The 21,384-nt window shown below is 41.8% G+C and overlaps 2 protein-coding genes across 6 annotated transcripts in view; one reads left to right on the top strand and one right to left on the bottom strand.

Moving 5' to 3' along the window:
• klhl13 (kelch like family member 13) overlaps positions 1–4,944 on the bottom strand; it is a 71,625-nt gene extending 66,681 nt beyond the window's left edge. For 2 of the 3 annotated variants that reach the window (XM_062963918.1, XM_062963917.1), the window contains exon 1: positions 4,782–4,944. In XM_062963918.1, coding sequence (XP_062819988.1) covers positions 4,782–4,943 — 162 coding nt within the window. In that variant the 5' untranslated portion in view covers position 4,944. The remainder of the gene's footprint in view (positions 1–4,781) is intronic. The other variant, XM_062963922.1, reaches the window with a different exon arrangement.
• A 4,653-nt stretch (positions 4,945–9,597) lies between these two features.
• wdr44 (WD repeat domain 44) overlaps positions 9,598–21,384 on the top strand; it is a 52,617-nt gene continuing 40,830 nt past the window's right edge. The window contains exons 1-2 of one of the 3 annotated variants that reach the window (XM_003226709.4): positions 9,600–10,122; positions 19,159–19,195. In XM_003226709.4, the coding sequence (XP_003226757.3) occupies positions 9,785–10,122; positions 19,159–19,195 (375 nt within the window). In that variant the 5' untranslated portion in view covers positions 9,600–9,784. Of the gene's footprint in view, positions 10,123–19,158; positions 19,196–21,384 lie in introns of all 3 variants that reach the window. The other 2 variants (XM_062963916.1, XM_062963915.1) reach the window with 2 other exon arrangements.

Below are 21,384 nucleotides of genomic sequence, written 5' to 3' on the forward strand. Positions count from 1 at the left end.
ATTTCGCCTGGGATCTACGAATTAGTCTCCTGTTTTTAACACTGTATCCTGCTTGTTGATTTTAATGATTGTTTTTATTGATGTTGATGTTTTTTACTTGGATAATTGTTTATTGCTTTGTTACTGTTTTGTTTGTTTTATCGGGCCTGGCCCCATGTAAGCCGCCCCAAGTCCCTTCGGGGAGATGGGGCGGGGTATAAAAATAAAGTTATTATTATTATTATTATTATTATCATCATCATCATGGGGAAAAGGGGTCTCCAATGAAGCTTTCTCTCCAATCCTCGTTTCTACAATACGCCACATTTTCCAAAATCCAATGATCATGGGCAGAAAGTCAAGTGAAATCTTCTGAACAGAGGCACAAACAGTAAAGGAAATGCCACAGGGGGGTTCTCCATTCCCTATTCCATCCAAAGCTTATACAGTAGAGTCTCACTTATCCAACACTCGCTTATCCAACATTCTCGATTATCCAACGCATTTTTGTAGCCAATGTTTTCAATACATCATGATATTTTGGTGCTAAATTCGTAAATACAATAATTACTACATAGCATTACTGCGTATTGAACTACTTTTGTGTCAAATTTGTTGTATAACATGATGTTTTGGTGCTTAATTTGTAAAATCATAACCTATTTTGATGTTTAATAGGCTTTTCCTTAATGCGTCCTTATTATCCAACATATTCACTTATCCAACATTCTGCCGGCCCGTTTATGTTGGATAAGTGACACTCTACTGTACATACATACATACATACATACATACATAGAGGCTGGAGTTAAGACTTAAAAAATTGTTTGCCTGATTGGGCACTTTGGGTTTTTTTTAAATAAAGTGTGAGGGTCAATCTGTGGACAGACTCAATTACAGACCTGAAACAGTTAAATCTTTCCTTGTAGGAACTCCCATCAGATGTGCCTGAGACCAAGACTTCATCACAGTCATGAGACCTCTGTTCCCAGCCTGGTACTTTCCCCTCTTAGGGTCAGCAGATCCTGGAGCCACTAATCCATTATGCCAACAATCGGGGGCAAGTAGCATGGAGATAATCCATTTGGGTGGGGGGGATGTTATTAAATGAGAAGAGAAAGGGGAGGAAAAGTTCACCAGGGAGAACATCAGGCCATGCGATGTGGTCACGTGTAATTATTTTCTGCAACCAAGATTGCGGCCAGGATCCGGGTCCACAGACAGGCTGCTCACAGGAGGGTTTATTGAATGCTGATGCATCACTGTTTCAGAGCTGGCATAAGGCCCTTTTCACGGCCAACCACAAGAAAAACCTTTCTGCACTCCAACTATGGAAAATCTATAGACTCTAAAAGAAAAACTAAAAGAACACTCTCTAAAACGGTGGTTCTCAACCTTGGGTACCCAGATGTTTTTGGCTGTCAACTCCCAGAAATCCTAACAGCTGTTAAACTGGCTGGGATTTCTGGGAGTTGTAGGCCAAAACACCTGGGAACTCACAGTTTGAGAACTACTGCTCTAAAAAGGATATTTCTGTATTTAAAAGGCCTTTTTCAATAACAGGGAACATGATCACCTCCTCACAACCATTGAAGATGCCTGCCATTGATGTGGGGAAAACTTCAGGAGAGAATGCTTCTGGAACATGGCCATACGGCCTGGAAAACTCACAGCAAACCAATGATCACCTCCTGCTTAACAAAAAGCAATCCTAACTCTAAACTGGAAGCCAGTGTGTGGCTTGAACGCTGGACTAAGACACTGGGAGACCAGGTTCAAATTCCTGCTCAGCAGTGGAAACCCCCTGGGTGACTTTTGGACAAGTCACATTCTCTCAGCCTCAGAGGAAGACAATGATGACAAATCCCTTTGAACACAACTTATTCACTATAATAGAAAAGAAGGGTGCCTTATCTCTTTATCACCCAGCATTTACACGGTTGTAACTATTTTCTGATATTCTTGAGAAGCCTGCATGCACATCTATGTATATCGGCTGGAGGATTCTGGTAGCAGCAGTTCAATATATCAATCTATCTATATACAGGCAGTCTCCAAGTTACGAACATCTGACTTACAAATGGCTGACAGACAACAGGAAGTGAGAGAAATCTCCCCTCTCGGAAGGGAAATTCACTCCTGGAGGAGTTATCATCATGGGGCAAAGGGTGTCCACTCAAGCTTTATCTCCCATCCTTGTTTCCATAACAAGCCATTGTTTTTTTCAATACAGTAGAGTCTCACTTATCCAAGCCTCGCTTATCCAAGCTTCTGGATTATCCAAGCCATTTTGGTAGTCAATGTTTTCAATATATCGTGATATTTTGGTGCAAAATTCGTAAATACAGTAATTACAATATGACATTACTGCGCATTGAACTACTTTTTCTGTCAAATTTGTTGTATAACATGATGTTTTGGTGCTTAACTTGTAAAATCATAACCTAATTTGATATTTAATAGGCTTTTCCTTAATCCCTCCTTATTATCCAAGATATTCACTTATCCAAGCTTCTGCCAGCCTGTTTAGCTTGGATAAGTGAGACTCTACTGTAATAATAATAATAATAATAATAATAATAATAATAATAATAAGAAGAAGAAGAAGAAGAAGTAGTAGTTTATTTGTATCCCGCCGCCACCTCCCCGAAGGGGACTTGGGGCGGCTCACAGAAATATGAAATACAAAACAATAACAATATACAATAACATCAATAAACAATAACATGCACCAATTTTAATATTTGAACATTAACCAAAAATAATCCAATAATCACAGAAAGTGAGGTGCAATCTTCTGAATAGCGGCACAGACAGCAAAAGAAATGTCATAGGAGTGTTAAGCCTTCCCTATGCTAGTGGCGCAGTGGATTAAACCGGTGAGCTGCTGAACTTGCTGACCAAAAGGTTAGCAGTTCAAATCCGAGAAGCAGGATGAGCTCCTGCCCAGCTTCTGCCAACCTAGCATTTCAAAAAAATGTAATGTCTAGTTGAGTCTAACTCTGGGGCTTGGTGCTCATCTCCATTTCTAAGCTGAAGAGCCAGCGTTGTTCGTAGACGCCTCCAAGGTTATGTAGCTAGCATGACTGAATGGAGCGCCGCTACCTTTCCGCCAGAGCGGTACCTATTGATCTACTCACATTTGCATGTTTTTGAATTGCTAGGTTGGCAGAAGCTGGTGTTAACAGCAGGAGCTTACCCTGCTCCCAGAATTCAAACCGCCAAGTTCAGCAGCTCAACGGTTTAACCTGCTACGCCACTAGAGTTCCATTTATTATATATGTTTGTGTATATTTATCTTATAGATAGCAATAGCCTTTGTGATACAAACATACGCATATAGTTTGACTTTTATATATGCAATGTAGATCAGGCGTGGACCAACTTGGGCCCTCCACGTGTTTTGGACTCCAACTCCCACAATGTGTTGTCGAAGGCTTTCATGGCCTTCGACAACACATTATATATATATGACAGATATATATAAACCTTCCTTGCTTTGTTTTTCCATACCTCACAACCTCTGAGGATGCCTGCCATAGATGTGGGCGAAACGTCAGGAGAGAATGCTCCTAGAACATGGCCATACAGCCCGGAAAACATACAACAACCCAACTCCCACAATTCCTAACAACCGGCTGTTAGGAATTGTGGGAAGTGTAGTCCAAAACACCTGGAGGGCCCAGGTTGGCCCATGCCTGATATAGACAGATAGGTGTACACAAAATGAATACATATATACTGGGAGTGGCAGTACAATGAAAATATGCAAATGTAACATCTGTGTGCATTATACAGATACAGTGGAGTCTCACTTATCCAAGTTAAATGGGCCGGCAGAACCTTGGATAAGTGAATATCTTGGATAATAAGGAGGGATTAAGGAAAAGCCTATTAAACATCAAATTAGGTTATGATTTTACAAATTAAGCACCAAAACATCATGTTATACAACAAATTTGAAAGAAAAAGTAGTTCATTACACATTAATGCTGTGTAGTAATTACTGTATTTACGAATTTAGCACCAAAATATCACAATGCATTGAAAACATTGACTACAAAAATGCGTTGGATAATCCAGAACGTTGGATAAGTGAGACTCTACTGTATATGTGTGTGTAAAATGTATATTCTGTATATAATAGATACAAATAATACATACATATACAATGCAATATAGCTGGGGGCTTCTGGGAATGGCAGTCCAAAAAAAGCTCTGGAAACAATCCCACCACACTCTCGATTCTCCCCAGATGAGAGGAATCTCACTAAAAGAAAGGAACTTTTTCCCCTCAAATTAAAAGTTACACCCCCCCCCCTTTCAATAATTCAGCCCTCCTGAATCCTAAACACGGATTGGCCTCTAAATAGACAGGCAACCCCGTCATCTAATCAACTTTCAGACACTCCCTTCCGCCCGCCCTGCCCAAAAGAGTGACGTCCCGACCGCCAATCATTTCGGAGAACTGACCTTCCGCGAAGGAGAGAAAGCTCCACCCCTCAACCGGCGGTTAGCCAATGGCTGGGCAGTTCCCCTCACAGCACGCGAGGAAAGGACCGCCTCTCTCGCTGGGGCCAATCGCTATGCAAAGCTGCCCTTTGTCCCGCCTCCCTCAGGCGAAACAGAGAGGCAACCAATCCCCTCGCCTGCCTTCTCCTCGGCCCGCGCGCAGCCAATGGCGGAGGTCGTCGCAAAAGATCCCCGACCTCGCTCAGCCAATTGGAAAAGGCGACACAAACAAAACATCCCCCCGTTCCGTTCGCCTTTTCGCCTCACAACGGGCGCCTCGCTTTCCTCACCCGCGGTTGCTGCCGCCAAGTCCGCTCAGGCGCCGGGGTCTCGCAGGCCGCTGCACCGCCACCGCTGCTCTTTGCCCCGCTCACCCACCGCGGCGGCGACGGGAGCTTTTCAAAAGTCCTCCCGAGTCCGGAATCGGGAGCCCCGCCCCCTCCGCTTCTCATGCCCCACCCACTTGCGTCACCAACATGGCGGCCCGAGGGGAGGGGTAGAAAGAGTGCTCTAGTTGCGCCTGCGCAGTGAGAGGAAGCCAGAGGCGAGGAGCAGACACACAAAGAGGAGGAGCTAGAAGGTTCCTAGTTCGAATCCCGACAGGTTCAGAAAAATTGATTTAGAATTTTTTTATGTTAAGTATATTAAACTTGTATTTTCCAGCAAAACTGAAAAAAAGAACTTGAAGCAGAATGAAAACAAGAAATTGGGATCTGAAGATGGTAAACATGGAAAGGATAAAAGATCAATTAATAGGAAGAGATTTAGAGTGATATAAATACAGTAGAGTCTCACTTATCCAACATTCTGGATTATCCCACGCAGTCTGCCTTTTAGTAATCAGTGTTTTTGTAGTCAATGTTTTAAATACATTGCGATATTTTGGTGTTAAAATCAAAAGTATTGTAATTACTACATAACATTACCATTATTTGATTGCTTTCTCTTGTCAATTTGTTGTGAAATATGATGTTTTGGTGCTTAATTTACAAAATCATAATGTAATTTGATGTTTAATAGGCTTTTCCTTAATCCCTCCTTATTATCCAACATATTCGCTTATCTAACGTTCCGCCGGCCCATTTATGTTGGATAAGTGAGACTCTACTGTAGTTACAATTGGGGAAATGGTCAAGTGATATAAGGGAAAGGTATAATGGGGGTAGGGTACATGCGAAATTAGAGAAAATGATTCAAAGGGAGGTTAAAGAAGAGTGGTTGGTAAAGGTAAAGGTTTTCCCCTGATTTAATGTCCCGTTGTGTCGGACTCTGTGGTTAGGTGCTCATCTCCATTTCTAAGCCAGCATCAGTTGCCACTTGTAAGCCACCCTGAGTCCCCTTGGGTGAGAAAGGGCGGGGTATAAATAATGAAATAAATAATAAATAAGCCGAAGAGTCGGCGTTGTCCGTAGACACCTCCAAGGTCATTTGGCTGGCATGAATGCATGAAGCGCCATTACCTCAGTGCACTTTGCCCAGCTCATTTTATGTTTTTATTGCTGTGTTTCTCAAGTGTTTTATAATGATTGTGATTTTTTAATGCCTTTTAAATTTATTTGTGTGTTTTTGTTTTTGATATTATTGTATGTTGGTTTTATATCTGTAAGCCACCCCGAGTCCCTCTGGGGAGATGGTGGCGGGGTACAAAAATAAAATTATTATATTATTATTATTATTACCTTCCCACCGAAGCAGTACCTATTGATCTACTCACATTTGCATGTTTTCAGATTGCTAGGTTGGCAGAAGGTGAGGCTAACATTGGGCACTCACTCCTCTCCCCGGATTGGAACCTGACGCCAATCTCATGCGCACCCTAATTTTGGCCAGGTCATTTAGGTGAACATCAGATTTGAATAAACGGATATCTGAAATAGTTGGAAGGACTGGCTGCCTTCCCTGTCCTTCAAGGTGTGCTTTCTAGCCCATTGTCCCCAGAGGCACAGTAAGAGCATGTGTGGGATCAAATGGAAGCCATAACCGCATAGCCAGGTGGCTCCGTCACACTCTAATGGGCAACCTGCCTGCAAACCCCTCTCTCTGCACAGCAAGCAATCAGCCATTCTGCAAAAGGCTGGCATTTTGCGACCTTTTATAGAAGCACACAGGAGCGGAAGCCCTTGGCCCAAAAAATCTGTTTGACCTTCTAAACAAAGTGAGCAGATGAAGGCATGTGCTGAGAACGTCTCCTTTTCTGCCTCCCTTTGGAGGGGAATAAAGGCAGCGAATTCAAAGGCTTTGGCAAAGGTCCTCCTTCATCCATATAGACTCCGAGAGTTAGAAGACCCCAAATGACATCCAATCCAACCCCATTCTGCTTTTGAAGGAAGACACAATTAAAGCACCCCCAACAGATAGCCATTCAGCCTACTGTATATACTCGAGTATAAGCCTAGTTTTTCAGCCCGTTTTTTAAGACTGAAAAAGCCCCCCCTCGGCTTATACTCAGGTGAGGGTCCTGGTTGTCTTATATTTGGGTCAGCTTATACTCGAGAATATATGGTACATATATTATTTTTCTCTATTATTGGTATTATTACATTTATTATTTTCTCTATTATTTTTGCTACTGTTATATTTATTTTATTCTATTTTTATTATTATTAATACATTTATGATTTCACTCTGATCTTATTATTATTGCATTTATTATTTTACTCTATTTATTATTACATGTATTATTTTCCTGTATTTATTATTATTATTATTACATGTATTATTTTACTCTATTATTATTTAAAAGGATACATTAAGCACATTTACATTGAAGAAGATGATAATAATGATTTGATCAGAGTTGGACAGTCTTATCTTAAATTTGAGCTTTATGTAAATATTCAAAAACATTTAACCTGTAATTTCATTGGTACCTATTTTTATTTCTAAAATTTACCACCCTCGGCTTATACTGGAGTTTTCCCAGTTTTTTTGTGGTAAAATTAAGTGCCTCGGCTTATATTCGGACTGGCTTATACTCGAGTATATACTGTATGTTCAAAAACGTCCAGAGAAGGAGACTCCACACTCCCAGACAGTCCATATTCCACTGTCAAACAGTTCTTATTGTTACAAAGCACTTCCTAATATTCTTGCAGCATCTCTTTTCCTGCCATTTTTAATCTATGGATCCATTGTGTCCTAGTCTCCGGTGTCTTCTTTTCTTCAAGAGAAACATCCCCAGCAAGCATCCATACAAGCATCTTCCAGAAACATCTGCATCATAGGTAAAGCACTGAGTTTATTAAGGAACACTCTGTAGACCCTGGAAACCCAAAGGCATAGATATACATATGCAGGCAGTCTCCAAGTTGACTGCCTGTGCATCTATGCGTTTGCACACATGAAAACTGGAAAATGAACGCATACTGCCCCATGGTGGCTTCATGAGCACATAGTCCGGCTCTACAACCTTTATATGAACTCGCCCTTTTTCTTGGCGCCCACAGCAGACTTCCCCAACCTTTATACCTCTCAGGCCCCTTTTACATATTTTTCATATAATCCAGATGGATGGATGGTATCCTTGAAGTGAGCAACAATGAATAAACAACAACATAATGTATGTATATAATGCATTATTATTTTATTATGACATAGCAAACAAGATAGATATGCTGGATTTCGTTTCACAAATCACAAGTCAAACAATTCCCAAGTGTATGTATTTTCGGATGATGCGCGCAGATCCCAGCAGGGTGGCCTTTTGCAGTTGGTAGATCGTAATTTTGTCAATGTCTATTGTTTCCAAATGCTGGCTGAGATCTTTTGGCACAGCACCTAGTATGTCCATCACCACTGGGACCCCCTGCACTGGTTTCTGCCAGTCTTTGAAGTTCAATCTTGAGGTCCTGATAGCGGCTGAGTTTTTCCTGTTGTTTTTCATCAATGCGACTGTCACCTGGTATGGCATTACTGTATTATTATTATTATTATTATTATTATTATTATTATTATTATTATGGCTGGATGGCCATCTGTCAGGGGCACTTTGAGCTTTTCCTGCATGGCAGGGGGTTGGACTAGATGGCCCATGTGGTCTCTTCCTATTATTATTATTATTATTATTATTATTATTATTATTATTATTATTACCGGTATTAGAAACACGACAAGATGAGTCCACAGCAAACACTCTGCTGGCTGTTGTACTGGATCATACGTCGAACACTTACGAATAATGCGTGTAGATCCCAGTAAGTTGGCCTTTTGCAGCTGGCAGATAGTAATTTTGTCAGTGCCGATTGTGTTCAAGTGCAGGCCAAGGTCTTTAGGCACTGCACCCAATGTGCCCATCACCACTGGGACCACCTTGACTGGCTTGTCTTTGCAATTCGATCTCATATCGTGTCAGCTTTTCCAGTAGTTTCTCTTCTATCCTGCTGTCCCCTGGGATTGCAACATCGATGATCCATACTTTGTTTTTTAACACGATCATGAGGTCAGGAGTATTGTGCTCCAAAACCCTATCTGTCTGAATTCAGAAGTCCCAGAGTAGCTTGACATGTTCATTTTCTGTAACTTTTTCTGACTTGTGATCCCACCAGTTCTTGGTCGCAGGCAGATGGTCTTTGTGGCACAAGTTCCAATGGATCACCTGAGCAACAGTGTTATGCCTCTGCTTGTAGTCTGTCTGTGTGCTCTTCTTGCACAGATTATTATTATTATTTTATTTTATTATGACACAGCAAACAAGATAGATATGCTGGATTTCATATCACAAAATCACAAGTCGAACACTTCCTAAGTGTCTAGGACCGTGTGATGTATTTTCGGATGATGCTGCAGATCCTAGTAGGGTGGCCTTTTGCAGTTGGCAGATGGTAATTTTGTCAATGTCTATTGTTTCCAAATGCCGGCTGAGATCTTTTGGCACGGCACCCAATGTGCCCATCACCACCGGGACCACCTGCACTGGTTTCTGCCAGAGTCTTTGAAGTTCAATCTTGAGGTCCTGATAGCGGCTGAGTTTTTCCTGTTGTTTTTCGTCAATGCGACTGTCACCTGGGATGGCGACATCAATGATCCATTATTATTATTATTATTATTATTATTATTATTATTATTATTATTATGGCAGGATGGCCATCTGTCAGGGATACTTTGTGCTTTTCCTGCGTGTCAGGGGGTTGAACTAGATGGCCCATGATGTCTCTTCCAACTCTATGATTCTATGATTCTGCATGTATATTATGTATTAATTAATTAATAATAATACAAATAGAGTTGTGTGTGTATGTATGTGCATATATAATGTATCTATGATCTACATGCACTGTATGTTTTTGTATGCATAATGCACGGATTCCTTCGGTTCCACCTCTTACCCAGCGATTGGGAACCAGAAGTGAGGGTTGCGACTCAGTCTTCCCCAAATCTTTGTTGCTTTTTCCCCCCTCCTCCTTTTCCCGGGGCTTCCGGAGGCCCCGCCCCTCGCGCCTTCCTCTCGCGAGACTTGGCGGTCAGGCCCGACCCGCTCTGCGCGGCTCCTGCTGCTGCTGCTGCCGTTCCTTCTCCTGCTTCTCCTCCCTCCTTCCTCCCTTCTTTCCGGGCTCCTTCTCCGGGGATGGCCTCCGACTCGGACCCCGAGGAGCAATTCTACGACGCGGCCGAGGACGTCGCCCACCCTTCGCCGTGAGTAGGGCTTTCGGAGCTTTTATTTATCCGCTTAATCCGGACTCACTCCGGATTGGGGGCGCCTTAATCCGGATTAACACTGGTCACCCACCACGGGGAGCGAACCCCCCTTCAATCTCATTCTCTGACCCACAGCTGCGAGTAATAGACTTTAATCCGGGTTGGCCTTAATCCGGATTGGCCTTAATCCGAATTGGAGCTTTTTATTTTTAAAATAAATAAATAAGACAACTACTGCTTCTCTCGTCATTGAGCCACTGAATTTATATGTGTGTGTGTGGGGAATCTCCAATCCAGATTAAGGCTAATCCGGATTAAAGACCTCAATCTCAATTGGAGCTTTTTTTCTTTCTTTTTTAAACCAAACAAAACTATTATCTCCCTCCTCATTGAGCCTTCTGAATGCGAATGGGGGGCACCTTCAATCTGGATTAAGGCTAATCCGAATTAAGACCTCAATCCGGATTGGAGTTGAAAGATCCAATTATTATTTATTATTAAAATGTTATTATTAAAATAATAAAGCAACTGCTGCTTCCCAAGTCACTGAGCTTCTGAATCCAAATGGGGAGAAATCTCCAATTCAGATTAAAAATAATCTGGATTAAAAAATCTCCGTCCCAATTGGAGCTCTCTTTTTTCAAAAAAAAAACCAAAGGAAACTGTTGCCTCCCTTGACATTGAATTGGAATGGGGGGGGGGGACTCCAATCTGGATTAAGACTAATCCGGATTAAGACCCCAGTCCGGATTGGAGTTTTTTTTTCTTTTTTACAGTAATAAGACAACTATTCTTCTCTCCTTGTTGAGCGTCTAAATACAAATGTGGGAGGGGAAAACTCCAATCCATTTTAAGGCAAATCCCTAGACCTTTTTTAAACAAGCAAACAAAACTATTGTTTCCCATGTCATTAAGCCTCTGAATCCAAATGGAAGCCCTGAAAAAAGCCTTCTTAATCTGGTTTGGGAGCCCAATCCTCCCGTTCTGCACTGTAGGGGACACTGGCATATAATCTAGATTATCAAATTTGATAATCCGTATTGTCTGTTTTGAACTGGATCATCTGAGTCTACACTGCCATATAATCCAGTTTAAAGCACAAAATCTAGGTTTTATATGGCAGTGTAAGTGGGGTCTAAGATTAATGCAGTTTCAACCTGAGATACTTGTATTTTTTGTAACTTGGAAAGAAAATGCCTGATTTAGCTTTGAATATGTTTTTAAACATTTTAATGTATTTAATTTGCAATTTTTTTTGTAATACCGTGGACATTTAATTCTGTTTTATTGTTTTTATCTTTTCCGAGTTTTTAAATTGTATTGAATTTTGGTACATAGTATAACAATAATGTTATCTGAGGCTGAGAGTGTGTGACCGGCAGCAGTGTGTATTTTTGTCTTATCCAGAAAGGAAACTCTTGCAGGTGATGTCGAAACCAGAGACTGCTATGGTTCAATGCTATACAATCCTGGGAGTTGTAGTTTGGCACTTTCTTGAGCAAAGGAGGCTTGAGGCTATCTAGAACAACCTTCCAAACTATGTGTTGGAACACATTCCACATGTTGCCTGCAGTCCACAGGTGTGTCACCTGGAAAATCCCCCAGACATACACACACAAACAAAGGCCACCTGTAAGGAAAGACACAGACAAAGCCCTCCCAACAGTTGGCCATCTGACCTCAGGTCAAAAGACCTCCAAAGAAGGAATCTCCACTGGACTCCCAGGCAGATGAAGCTTTATCACCAGTCCTTATTTCCACAATAAGCCAAATTCTCACAGGGACAGAAAGTGAGGTGGGATCTTTCTTCCCGGGTCACAGACAGCAAAACAAACCTCACAGGGGTGTTCACCCTTCCCTATGTTGTACAAAGTGTGTGTGTGTGTGTGTGTGTGTAGTTACACATAAGACATGTCCCTGTTGCAACTCACAAACAAATTCAACTTAAGAACAAACCTACAGAACCTCTCTTGTTCATAAATTGGAGTTGCCTGTACATATCTATCTTCTGTCTATCTATATAAAAATGTTCTGACCATTTCTGCCTTAAATTAAACAGCGAAACTAAACACCCAAAACCCACGAAACATGGCCACAAAAGACATAGTCATCCCTGCTGGGTTTAGACATAAAAAAAGTCCTAATTAGAAGGAGAGGAATAATTGTTTTTTCCCCATTGCTGCCAGTTAGAAGGCTAAGCTCCGCCCACTTTGTCTCCTAGAAAACCACTCAGCCATTTAATGGCGCCCAGGGCCGCTTCAATCAGGCCTCTTCCACACTGCGTATAAAATACAGATTATCTTATTTGAAGTGGATTATATGGCAGTGTAGACTCAAGGCCCTTCCACACAGCTATATTACCCATTTATAATTTTATATTATCTCCTTTGAACTGGATTATCTTGAGTCCACACTGCCATATAATCTTCTTCAGTGTGCATTTTATACATCTGTGTAGAAGGAGCCTCATATACAGTAGAGTCTCACTTATCCAAGCTAAACGAGCCAGCAGAAGCTTGGATAAGCGAATATCTTGGATAATATGGAGGGATTAAGAAAAAAACCTATTAAACTTCAAATTAGGTTATGATTTTACAAATTAAGCACCAAAACATCATGTTATACAACAAATTTGACAGAAAAAGTAATTCAATATGCAGTAATGTTATGTTGTAATTACTGTATTTACGAATTTAGCACCAAAATATCATGATATATTGAAAACATTGACTACAAAAATGGTTTGGATAATCCAGAGGCTTGGCTAAGCGAGGCTTGGATAAGTGAGACTCTACTGTAATCCAGTTCTAAGCAGATAGTATAAGATTATAAATATACAGTAGAGTCTCACTTACTCAACATAAACACCCCGGCAGAACGTTGGATAAGCGAATATGTTGGATAATAAGAAGGGATTAAGGAAAAGCCTATTAAACGTCAAATTATGTTATGATTTTACAAATTAAGCACCAAAACATCATGTTATACAACAAATTTGACAGAAAAAGTAGTTCAATGCTCAGTAATGCTGTGTAGTAATGACTGTATTTATGAATTTAGCACCAAAACATCACAATGTATTGAAAACATTGACTACAAAAACAGATGGCCATCCAACCTCAGGTGGAGTGTGTCCCAACACACAGTTTGGAAGGTTTTAGTGGTCATGACTGCAACTCAATCCACAAATGGTGCAAACTATAAACATAATACTTACACTTGAACAGCACTAGCACTCTACTTCTGTAGGGATAGCCATCTGTATAGGCTAGATGGCCATCTACCGTCAGTACTTTGTTTGTGCCTTCCTGCCTGGCTGAAGGTAGATAGACTAGATGCCCTTTGAGGGTCTCTCTTCCAGTTGATTCTCCTTTTCTGGAGATTTCTGAACTCGGGCTAGATGGGCGTCTGTTGGGAACACTTTGACTGTGCCATCCTTCCTGTCTGAATGTGGATGGACTGGATTGCCTTTTGAGGGGCCTCTTCTAATTTTGTGCTTCCTACTGTGGGCCCCTCCTCGCCCTCCTCTAAGATTCCATAGCATTGAGCAATTGCAACTAAAAGTGATCAAACTGCATTGATTCTGCAATGTAGATGCAACCTAGGTGTCCGAAAACATGGCTGTTTTGGAGAGTCCAGAACAGCTGTTTCCTCCATCTGGATTAAGGCAGTTTCTCTTTCTGTGCGGCTGTCAAAGTGTTGAGTGTTTCTATCCAAGCCAACACTCCCCTTTTGGCCTTTTCTCCTTCCATGAAGCAGATCAGCAGAGATCACTCTCTCTTTTTATTTTTTATTTTTCTGCACTGTTTGGAAAACAAAAAGCAACCAGATTATAACTTAAGACAACTCCATTGCAGTTTTACAGATGAAACCACATCTCTTCCTGCAAAGCTGTTCGGCCTTGTTTGCTTTCTTTATCAACATTTTCTCCTTCCCAGTTGCCACCAGTAGTCCAAAAGAGCTAACAAAAAACATTTATTGAAGTATATACAGTAGAGTCTCACTTATCCAAGCTAAACGGGCCAGCAGAACATTGGATAAGCAAATATGTTGAATAATAAGGAGGGATTAAGGAGAAGCCTATTAAACATCAAATAGGTTTTGATTTTACAAATTAAGCACCAAAACATCATGTTATACAACAAATTTGACAGAAAAAGTAGTTCAATACGCAGTAATGCTATGTAGTAATTACTGTATTTACGAATTTAGCACCAAAATATCACGATATATTGAAAACATTGACTACAAAAATGGCTTGGATAATCCAGAGGCTTGGATAAGCGAGGCTTGGATAAGTGAGACTCTACTGTATTTATGAATTTAGCACCAAAATATCGCGATGTATTGAAAACATTGACTACAAAAATGCGTTGGATAATCCAGAACGTTGGATAAGCGAGTGTTGGATAAGTAAGACTCTACTGTACTGTATATGCATATATGTACACATACATCTGTCCCATCACGTTTGTGGGATCACTATATGCAGTTTCAGTTTCCTGCATCAAAATACAGTAGAGTCTTGTTTATCCAACATAAACAGGCCAGCAGAACGTTGGATAAGCGAATATGTTGGATAATAAGGAGTGATGAAGGAAAAGCCTATTAAACATCAAATTAGGTTATGATTTTACAAATTAAGCACCAAAACATCATGTTATACAACAAATTTGACAGAAAAAGTAGTTCAATGCACATTAATGCTATATAGTAATTACTGTATTTACGAATTTAGCACCAAAATAACACAATATATTGAAAACATTGACTACAAAAATGCGTTGGATAATCCAGAACGTTAGATAAGCGAGTGTTGGATAAGTGACTCTACTGTATGGCTTCTCTCTAGGCATCTTCTAGGCTACCGCATCATGACTGGAAGATGTTCATTCAGTAGGGTTCACCATCAGAATGACATCCTTCATTAGGCCCTGCTGTTATGTCAAATGCAAAGGGATTCTGGGAGTTGTAGTCTTCCTGCATTTGGACTTAAAGGCTCCCTTAAATCTGTTGATTGGGGAGTGTTTGTGGGCTTTTAAAACTCTGAAATGGCACATTAGTGTGTACTTTGAAAATCGAGGTGCGCATTCGATTCGATGGCGCATGAGGCTCGAATCAATATGGTTTTGCTCTGAGTTTCCTTCTGCTTTTAGTCCTTTGAAGATAAAAGAAGTCCTCCGTTGACTTTTCTTGATGGCCTGGCATAGAAAGGGAGATAACAAAAGAGTAGCCACAAGACTGGACTTTTATCATGGCCTTATATTTGTATATTGGCATAACAGGATTGTTTGGAAAGGGGATAAAAGGCACTCTCTTTAGTCCGCTTGTATTTGCCTTTGGGACATGATGCAAAGCAGAAGTTAGATAGAGCGAGGTATTGTGTATATGTAATAATACAATATATGTATGTATATGTATATACATATAATATTGATAATAATATAATGGATACAATATTATACTACTAATAATACAATATAATAATATTATTTATATATTATATGTTATATTAAAGCACTGAGCTGGAGACCGAAAGGTCCCAGGTTCAAACCCAGCTCCTGCCAACCCAGCAATTCGAAAACACGCAAATTTGAGTAGATCAATATGTACCACTCCGGCGGGAAAGTAACGGTGCTCCATGCAGCCATGCCATTGGCCACATGACCTTGGAGGTGTCTACGGACAACGCCGGCTCTTCGGCTTAGAAATGGAGATGAGCACCAACCCTCAGAGTCGGACACGACTGGACTTAACGTCAGGGGAAACCTTTACATTTACTAATATTACTAATAATATTACCATATAATGATATTGTACAATATAGTAATGTAATGCTTATATTGTGCTATGCTGATAATATATTGTATGTTCATTTGATTTGTAAGCCGCTCTGAGTCCCCTTTGGGGTGAGAAGAATGGGATATAAATGTAGTAAATAAATAAATAATAATAAATAAATATTGTGGCTATTGAGTTTAAATGCATCTTGGTCTGGAGGCATCTGGGTTGAGGTTTCTTTAATACAGGCCCCACGATCCCTGTTCTCTTAGGTTGATGGGAGTCGTAGTCACAAAGCTGAGAAATGGAAGGCTTGCCCATCCCATAACTTGAGAACTTCTCAGCTTTTTTAAATCTTGTGTTTCAAACAGGTGAGACTCAATAAATGCTTCCCTTCAGATATTGCACTTCAGTTCCTAGCATCCTTCCCCAGGGATTGCTGGGAGCTTCAATCCAGGAACACATGGGCTGCCTGAGTCCTCCTCTGTTTCAAACATTCTTAATTCATTGTGTGTGTGTGTGTGTGTGTGTGTGTGTTTTAAAAAAAAAATTCAATCCAATATGCAAAATAGGTTTATAAATAAAGCAGCGGTGAGTCTATAAAAAGAACGGCTGCAAGGGCAGTCAGTCCGGGAGGTATTTTGACCTGACTTTAGGAAGGGATCGATAAGGCTTGTATCCCATCCAAATAGGAGCAACAAGACTCTGTGGCTGCATCAAAGGCTATAAAAAGCATGTTTTTGAAGGAAATAAAGCCTTTGAGAGAGAGCCTCCTCTTTGGCATCTGCCTTCTTTCAGGGTGAGAAGGGAGGAATATAAATACTTTAAATATATAAATAATAAATAGACAGTGCATAGATAGGATGGATGGATAGATAGATATAATGGATAGGCAGATAGATGGACAGGTGTCACTCCACTGTTGCAACAAAGGCACAAAACCACTCCATTAATTAATTTCCAAGCCAAAAACATCAAATGCGTTTTTAATTTGTCAGTTCCATGTTGTAATTAGATGTCAAAAGTGTCGTCTTCCGATCAAACATTGACGACGGCTCGGCATCTGCGCTTGCCAAGCACATTTCTCGAGTGTGAGTGAATAAATGCCAGAACCCTGTGGTTGCTGGAAGTTACCTCTCACAAGGTTCTAGGAATGCTGGTCTGTTAGGAAGTGGGTGCATATTAGAAACTAAACTTCCATCATTCTAACGAAATCACCCCTGCAAATGATAATACAGTACTGCCACGTACAAATAGCGAATTTACATGGAAGTCATTATCCAAAGAGGATAATATTGCTTTGCCTTCTTTTCGTTTTGCCACTTGGTTGAAATATTGTCCGGATGCAACGAGGTTTCATTTTCAGAAGTGAAAATGTGCCGAAAGTGGAGCAGTGGCGGATGATCATCCTTTTAGGATTCCCTGGTGTGTTTCAGAGGGTTTGCTGAATTTCTGTCTGAACGGCAGGAAGAAACCACAACATCTGTTGGTAATAACTTCCAGCAAATCAACCCTAAAAGCACCTTTTCGTTCTGCAAGTAAGATAGATGGAAAGTGGAGGAGAGTCCTGTTCCTAATAGAATTGTCGTTTCTATTAGCAATATGAGACTATGGAGGGAGAATTATATCAACTCTGCCATCTATAATACCTCCTTTTCTCCTCACCCTTCCATTTTCCCCCAATTTACCCCTTGTTTATCCACCCTTTGCTCTTCTTGTCATCCCTTTCCTTTTTGTCCACCTTCTGCTATTCCCTGCCATCATATTATGTATTGATCTTTTTCTAATATCGATCTATCCACCTATGTTGTGAGCTGCTCTGAGTCCTTATGGAGAAGGGGGCAGGATATAAATAAAGTTTATTAATTTGTTGTTGAAGGCTTTTATAGCCGGAATCACTGGGTTGCTGTGAGTTTTCCAGGCTTTATGGCCATGTTGCAGAAGCATTCTCTCCTGACGTTTCACCCATATCTATGGCAGGCATCCCCAGAGGTTGTGAGGTTTGTTGGAAACTAGGCAAGTGGGGTTTATATATCTGAGGAATGTCCAGGGTGGGAGAAATAACTTGTCTGTGTGGGGCAAGTGTGAATTCCCTCAGGCAGGAAGCAACCAGGTTTTGAAGCTGCAAGACCATTAAATGCTAATCAAGCTGGCCAATGGCAACATTCGCTTTTTGCCATGGCATCCTGGAATTTGTAGTTCAGCTAAATGGATTGGCATGCTCTAGAATACCAAAATATATGCTCTGTCGTGTTGTTGCCTGCCATGGCTTTGGCCTGGGAACCCTGGGATTTGTAGTTCAACGAAACACATAGATAGATGGAGCAATCAGAAGAGCAGCCTTGTAACTAACTTCCCCCAGGCAGGAAGCAGCCAGGCTTTGAAGCTGCCAGGCTATTCAATGCTAATTAAGGTAGCCAATTGTAACATTCACACTTGCCTCAAACAGAAAAGAGTTCTTTCTCCCACCCTGGACATTATTCCACAGATTTTTTTTTCTGTGTCAGGATCGACTTGAGAAACTGCAAAAAAGTAATTCTACAGATATATAAGCCCCACTTGCCTAGTTTCCAACAGATCTCACAACCTCTGAGAATGCCTGCTATAGATGTGGGTGAAACGTCAGGAGAGAATGCTTCTGGGACATGGCCATACAGCCCGGAAAACTCACAGCAACCCAAAGTTTATTAAGTTTATTATTACTATGTCTGCCTCTATAATTCTCTGCCATCATATTATCTATCTACCTTTATATATCTCTATATCAATCTATCCATCTATGTCTGTCTTCTTCTCTGCTGTCACTCTATCCATCTATCCGTGTCTGCCTTCTGTTCTTTTCTGCCATCTCCTTCCCTCTCTCTATATATATTTATCTCTATATCAATCTATCCATCTGTGTCTGCCTTCTGTTCTTCTCTGCCGTCATGTTATCTTTCTATTGATAGATTGATCAATCCATCCATGCCTACTTTTGTTCTTCTCTGCCATCATATCATCTATATCTCTCTATTGATCTGTCCATTTCATCTCCTTTCTGTTCTTCCTTGCTGTCATATTGTCTGCCAAGACTTCTGGTTGTTGTGTCAGACACCTCCTGTATTTTGAACTCTCCTGCCCTGCAGGATGACCGGGAGGGATGGCTGCTGGTTGCTTTCTGGACTGTTAAGAGGCCTTACATTGTTTTGAGTGGCTTTGCATTTTATCTGACCTTGCGACACCTTTGTTTTTTTCCTTTTTTATTTCCACCAGGTCGCCGACCAAAGTCGCAGTGCCCTCAGTGCTGAAGGTACGTCTCTTTGTGTCAATGTTTGTCCTAGGCAAGCAGCCGGCCTAATCCCAACGGGGGTTTTCCTGTCATTCAAAAGCTAAGATAAAGGATGCTCAATTGATGTTCAATGCAAACTTAATGCAACTTCCGTTGTTAAGCAGTTCAAAGTGGACCAGACTTTAGGACAGTGATTCCCAAAGTGGGCGCTACCACCCCCTAGTGGGCACTACAGCAATCCAGGGGAGCGGTGATGACACCTATTAGGACATGGGGGGGGGGGCAGGGGAGGGGCGGGGCCTCTTCCCAAGTGCCAGAGACAGGGCTGAGCACCTGAGGCTCCTGTCAGGACACAGGGGGCGGAGCTAGAGAAGTGGGTGTGGCTTCTTCCCAAGAGCCTGAGACAGGGCTGAGAATCTATACCTCTCCTGAAGCACTTATTGGGACACAGAGGGCGGAGCTAGTGGAGTGGGAGGGGCCTCCTTCCAAGAGCCCAAGACAGGGCTGAGCCTCTATACCTCTCCTGAGAGGCCTTTTAGGACTAAAGGGCGGGGCTAGGGGTGGGGCCTCTTCACAAGAGCCTCTGTATACCTCCCCTGGGGTGCTTGTTAGAACATGGGGGTGGGGTATAGAGGTTCAGCCCCATCAAGCACTTGGGAAGAGGCCCTGCCCCCTCCTCTAGCCCCGCCCCCTGTGTCCAGGACAGGGATAGAAGCTCAGCCCTACCTCAGAACTTGTAACACTGCCCATCCCAGTCCTGGCCGCCCATTTGTGACCCCGCCCCCCGCCCCCTCCCAGCCCTGCATCTTGGACTAGGGGAGACGCTCAGCCCCGCCCTCTTGAGCAGGAGCCACGCCCACTCCTCTAAGCCACGCCCCCTTTCCAGGGCATGCTGAGTAATATTCTTTCTGGAAAGGGGGCGGCAGGCCAAATAAGTTTGGGAACCACTGCTTTAGGATATAAGAAAGATCTGTGTTTCTGGGGACTGTTTTTCCCTCTCTGGGTCCTATTCAGTGTCTAAGGAGCCCCCAGATGGCGTAGTGGACTAAGTGACTTGAAGGTTGGGTTGCTGACCTGAAAGCTGCCAGGTTCGAATCCCACCCGGGGAGAGTGCGGATGAGCTCCCTCTATCAGCTCCAGCTCCATGCGGGGACATGAGAGAAGCCCACAAGGATGGTAAAAACATCAAAACATCCGGGCAATGTCCCCTGGGCAACAGTCCTTGCAGACGGCCAATTCTCTCACTCCAGAAGCAACTCAAGTTGCTCCTGACACGAAAAAAAAAATCAGTGTCTACACTTTACAAAATCCCTTTTATTCCCCCTTGAAATTCCTTTCGGGAGCCACATTACCGCCAGCGTGGCTCTTGGACTCAATGGCTGTCATAACTTGAGCAGACTCTAGCTTCTCTTCGACTGTCTTTAATTGCATCGCTCTTTCTTTCTCCTCGCTTTCCTGCTCCCCAAAGGTAGAGCGTTTTGCTTCCAAAAGCCTGAGATTACATGGAAGCGGAGGGCTAAAGTTAGCCTGCGGAGGCAGCGCCACTGGTGCTTCCCACGCGAGGCATAATTATCATGCTGTCTCCGCGAATGAACGAGCACAGCCACAGCCGAAACTCTCCCATTAAGTAGGGCAGGAGGTGGTCGGCATCGGAAGGGAAGGGCTGGGAGGAGAAAGGCCCAGGTCTGCTTGCATACAAGGGCTGACCGAGATGCTGTGCACTCCTCCTCTCAAGGTGGCTTTGCTTTTGCCTTAATGCTGCACCAGCAACAGAAGATGTGCCTTGGAGCATGGAATTGACACTCTTATCTACGTACCGTATATACTTGAATATGAGCCGACCCGAATATAAGTCGAGGCACCTAATTTTACCACAATAAACTGGGAAAACATATTGACTCAAGTATAAACTGAGGGTGGGAAATGCTGCAGCTACTGGTTAATTTCAAAATAAAAATAGATACCAGTAAATTTACATTAATTGAGGCATCACCCGGTTAAATGTTTTTGAATATTTACATAAAACTGTTATTTAAGATAAGACTGTCCAAATCTGATTGAGCCATTATTCTAACCATCTTCAGTGTCAATGTGGTTACATATCCTTCCAATAATAATACAGTAAAATAATAAATGTAATAAAAATAATAATAGAATAAAATAAAATTATTATATTATTATTATTACCTTCCCGCCGGAGCGGTACCTAT

This window comes from Anolis carolinensis, unplaced genomic scaffold (assembly GCF_035594765.1).
Source record: "Anolis carolinensis isolate JA03-04 unplaced genomic scaffold, rAnoCar3.1.pri scaffold_12, whole genome shotgun sequence".
In the NCBI taxonomy this organism is placed as follows: domain Eukaryota; kingdom Metazoa; phylum Chordata; class Lepidosauria; order Squamata; family Dactyloidae; genus Anolis; species Anolis carolinensis.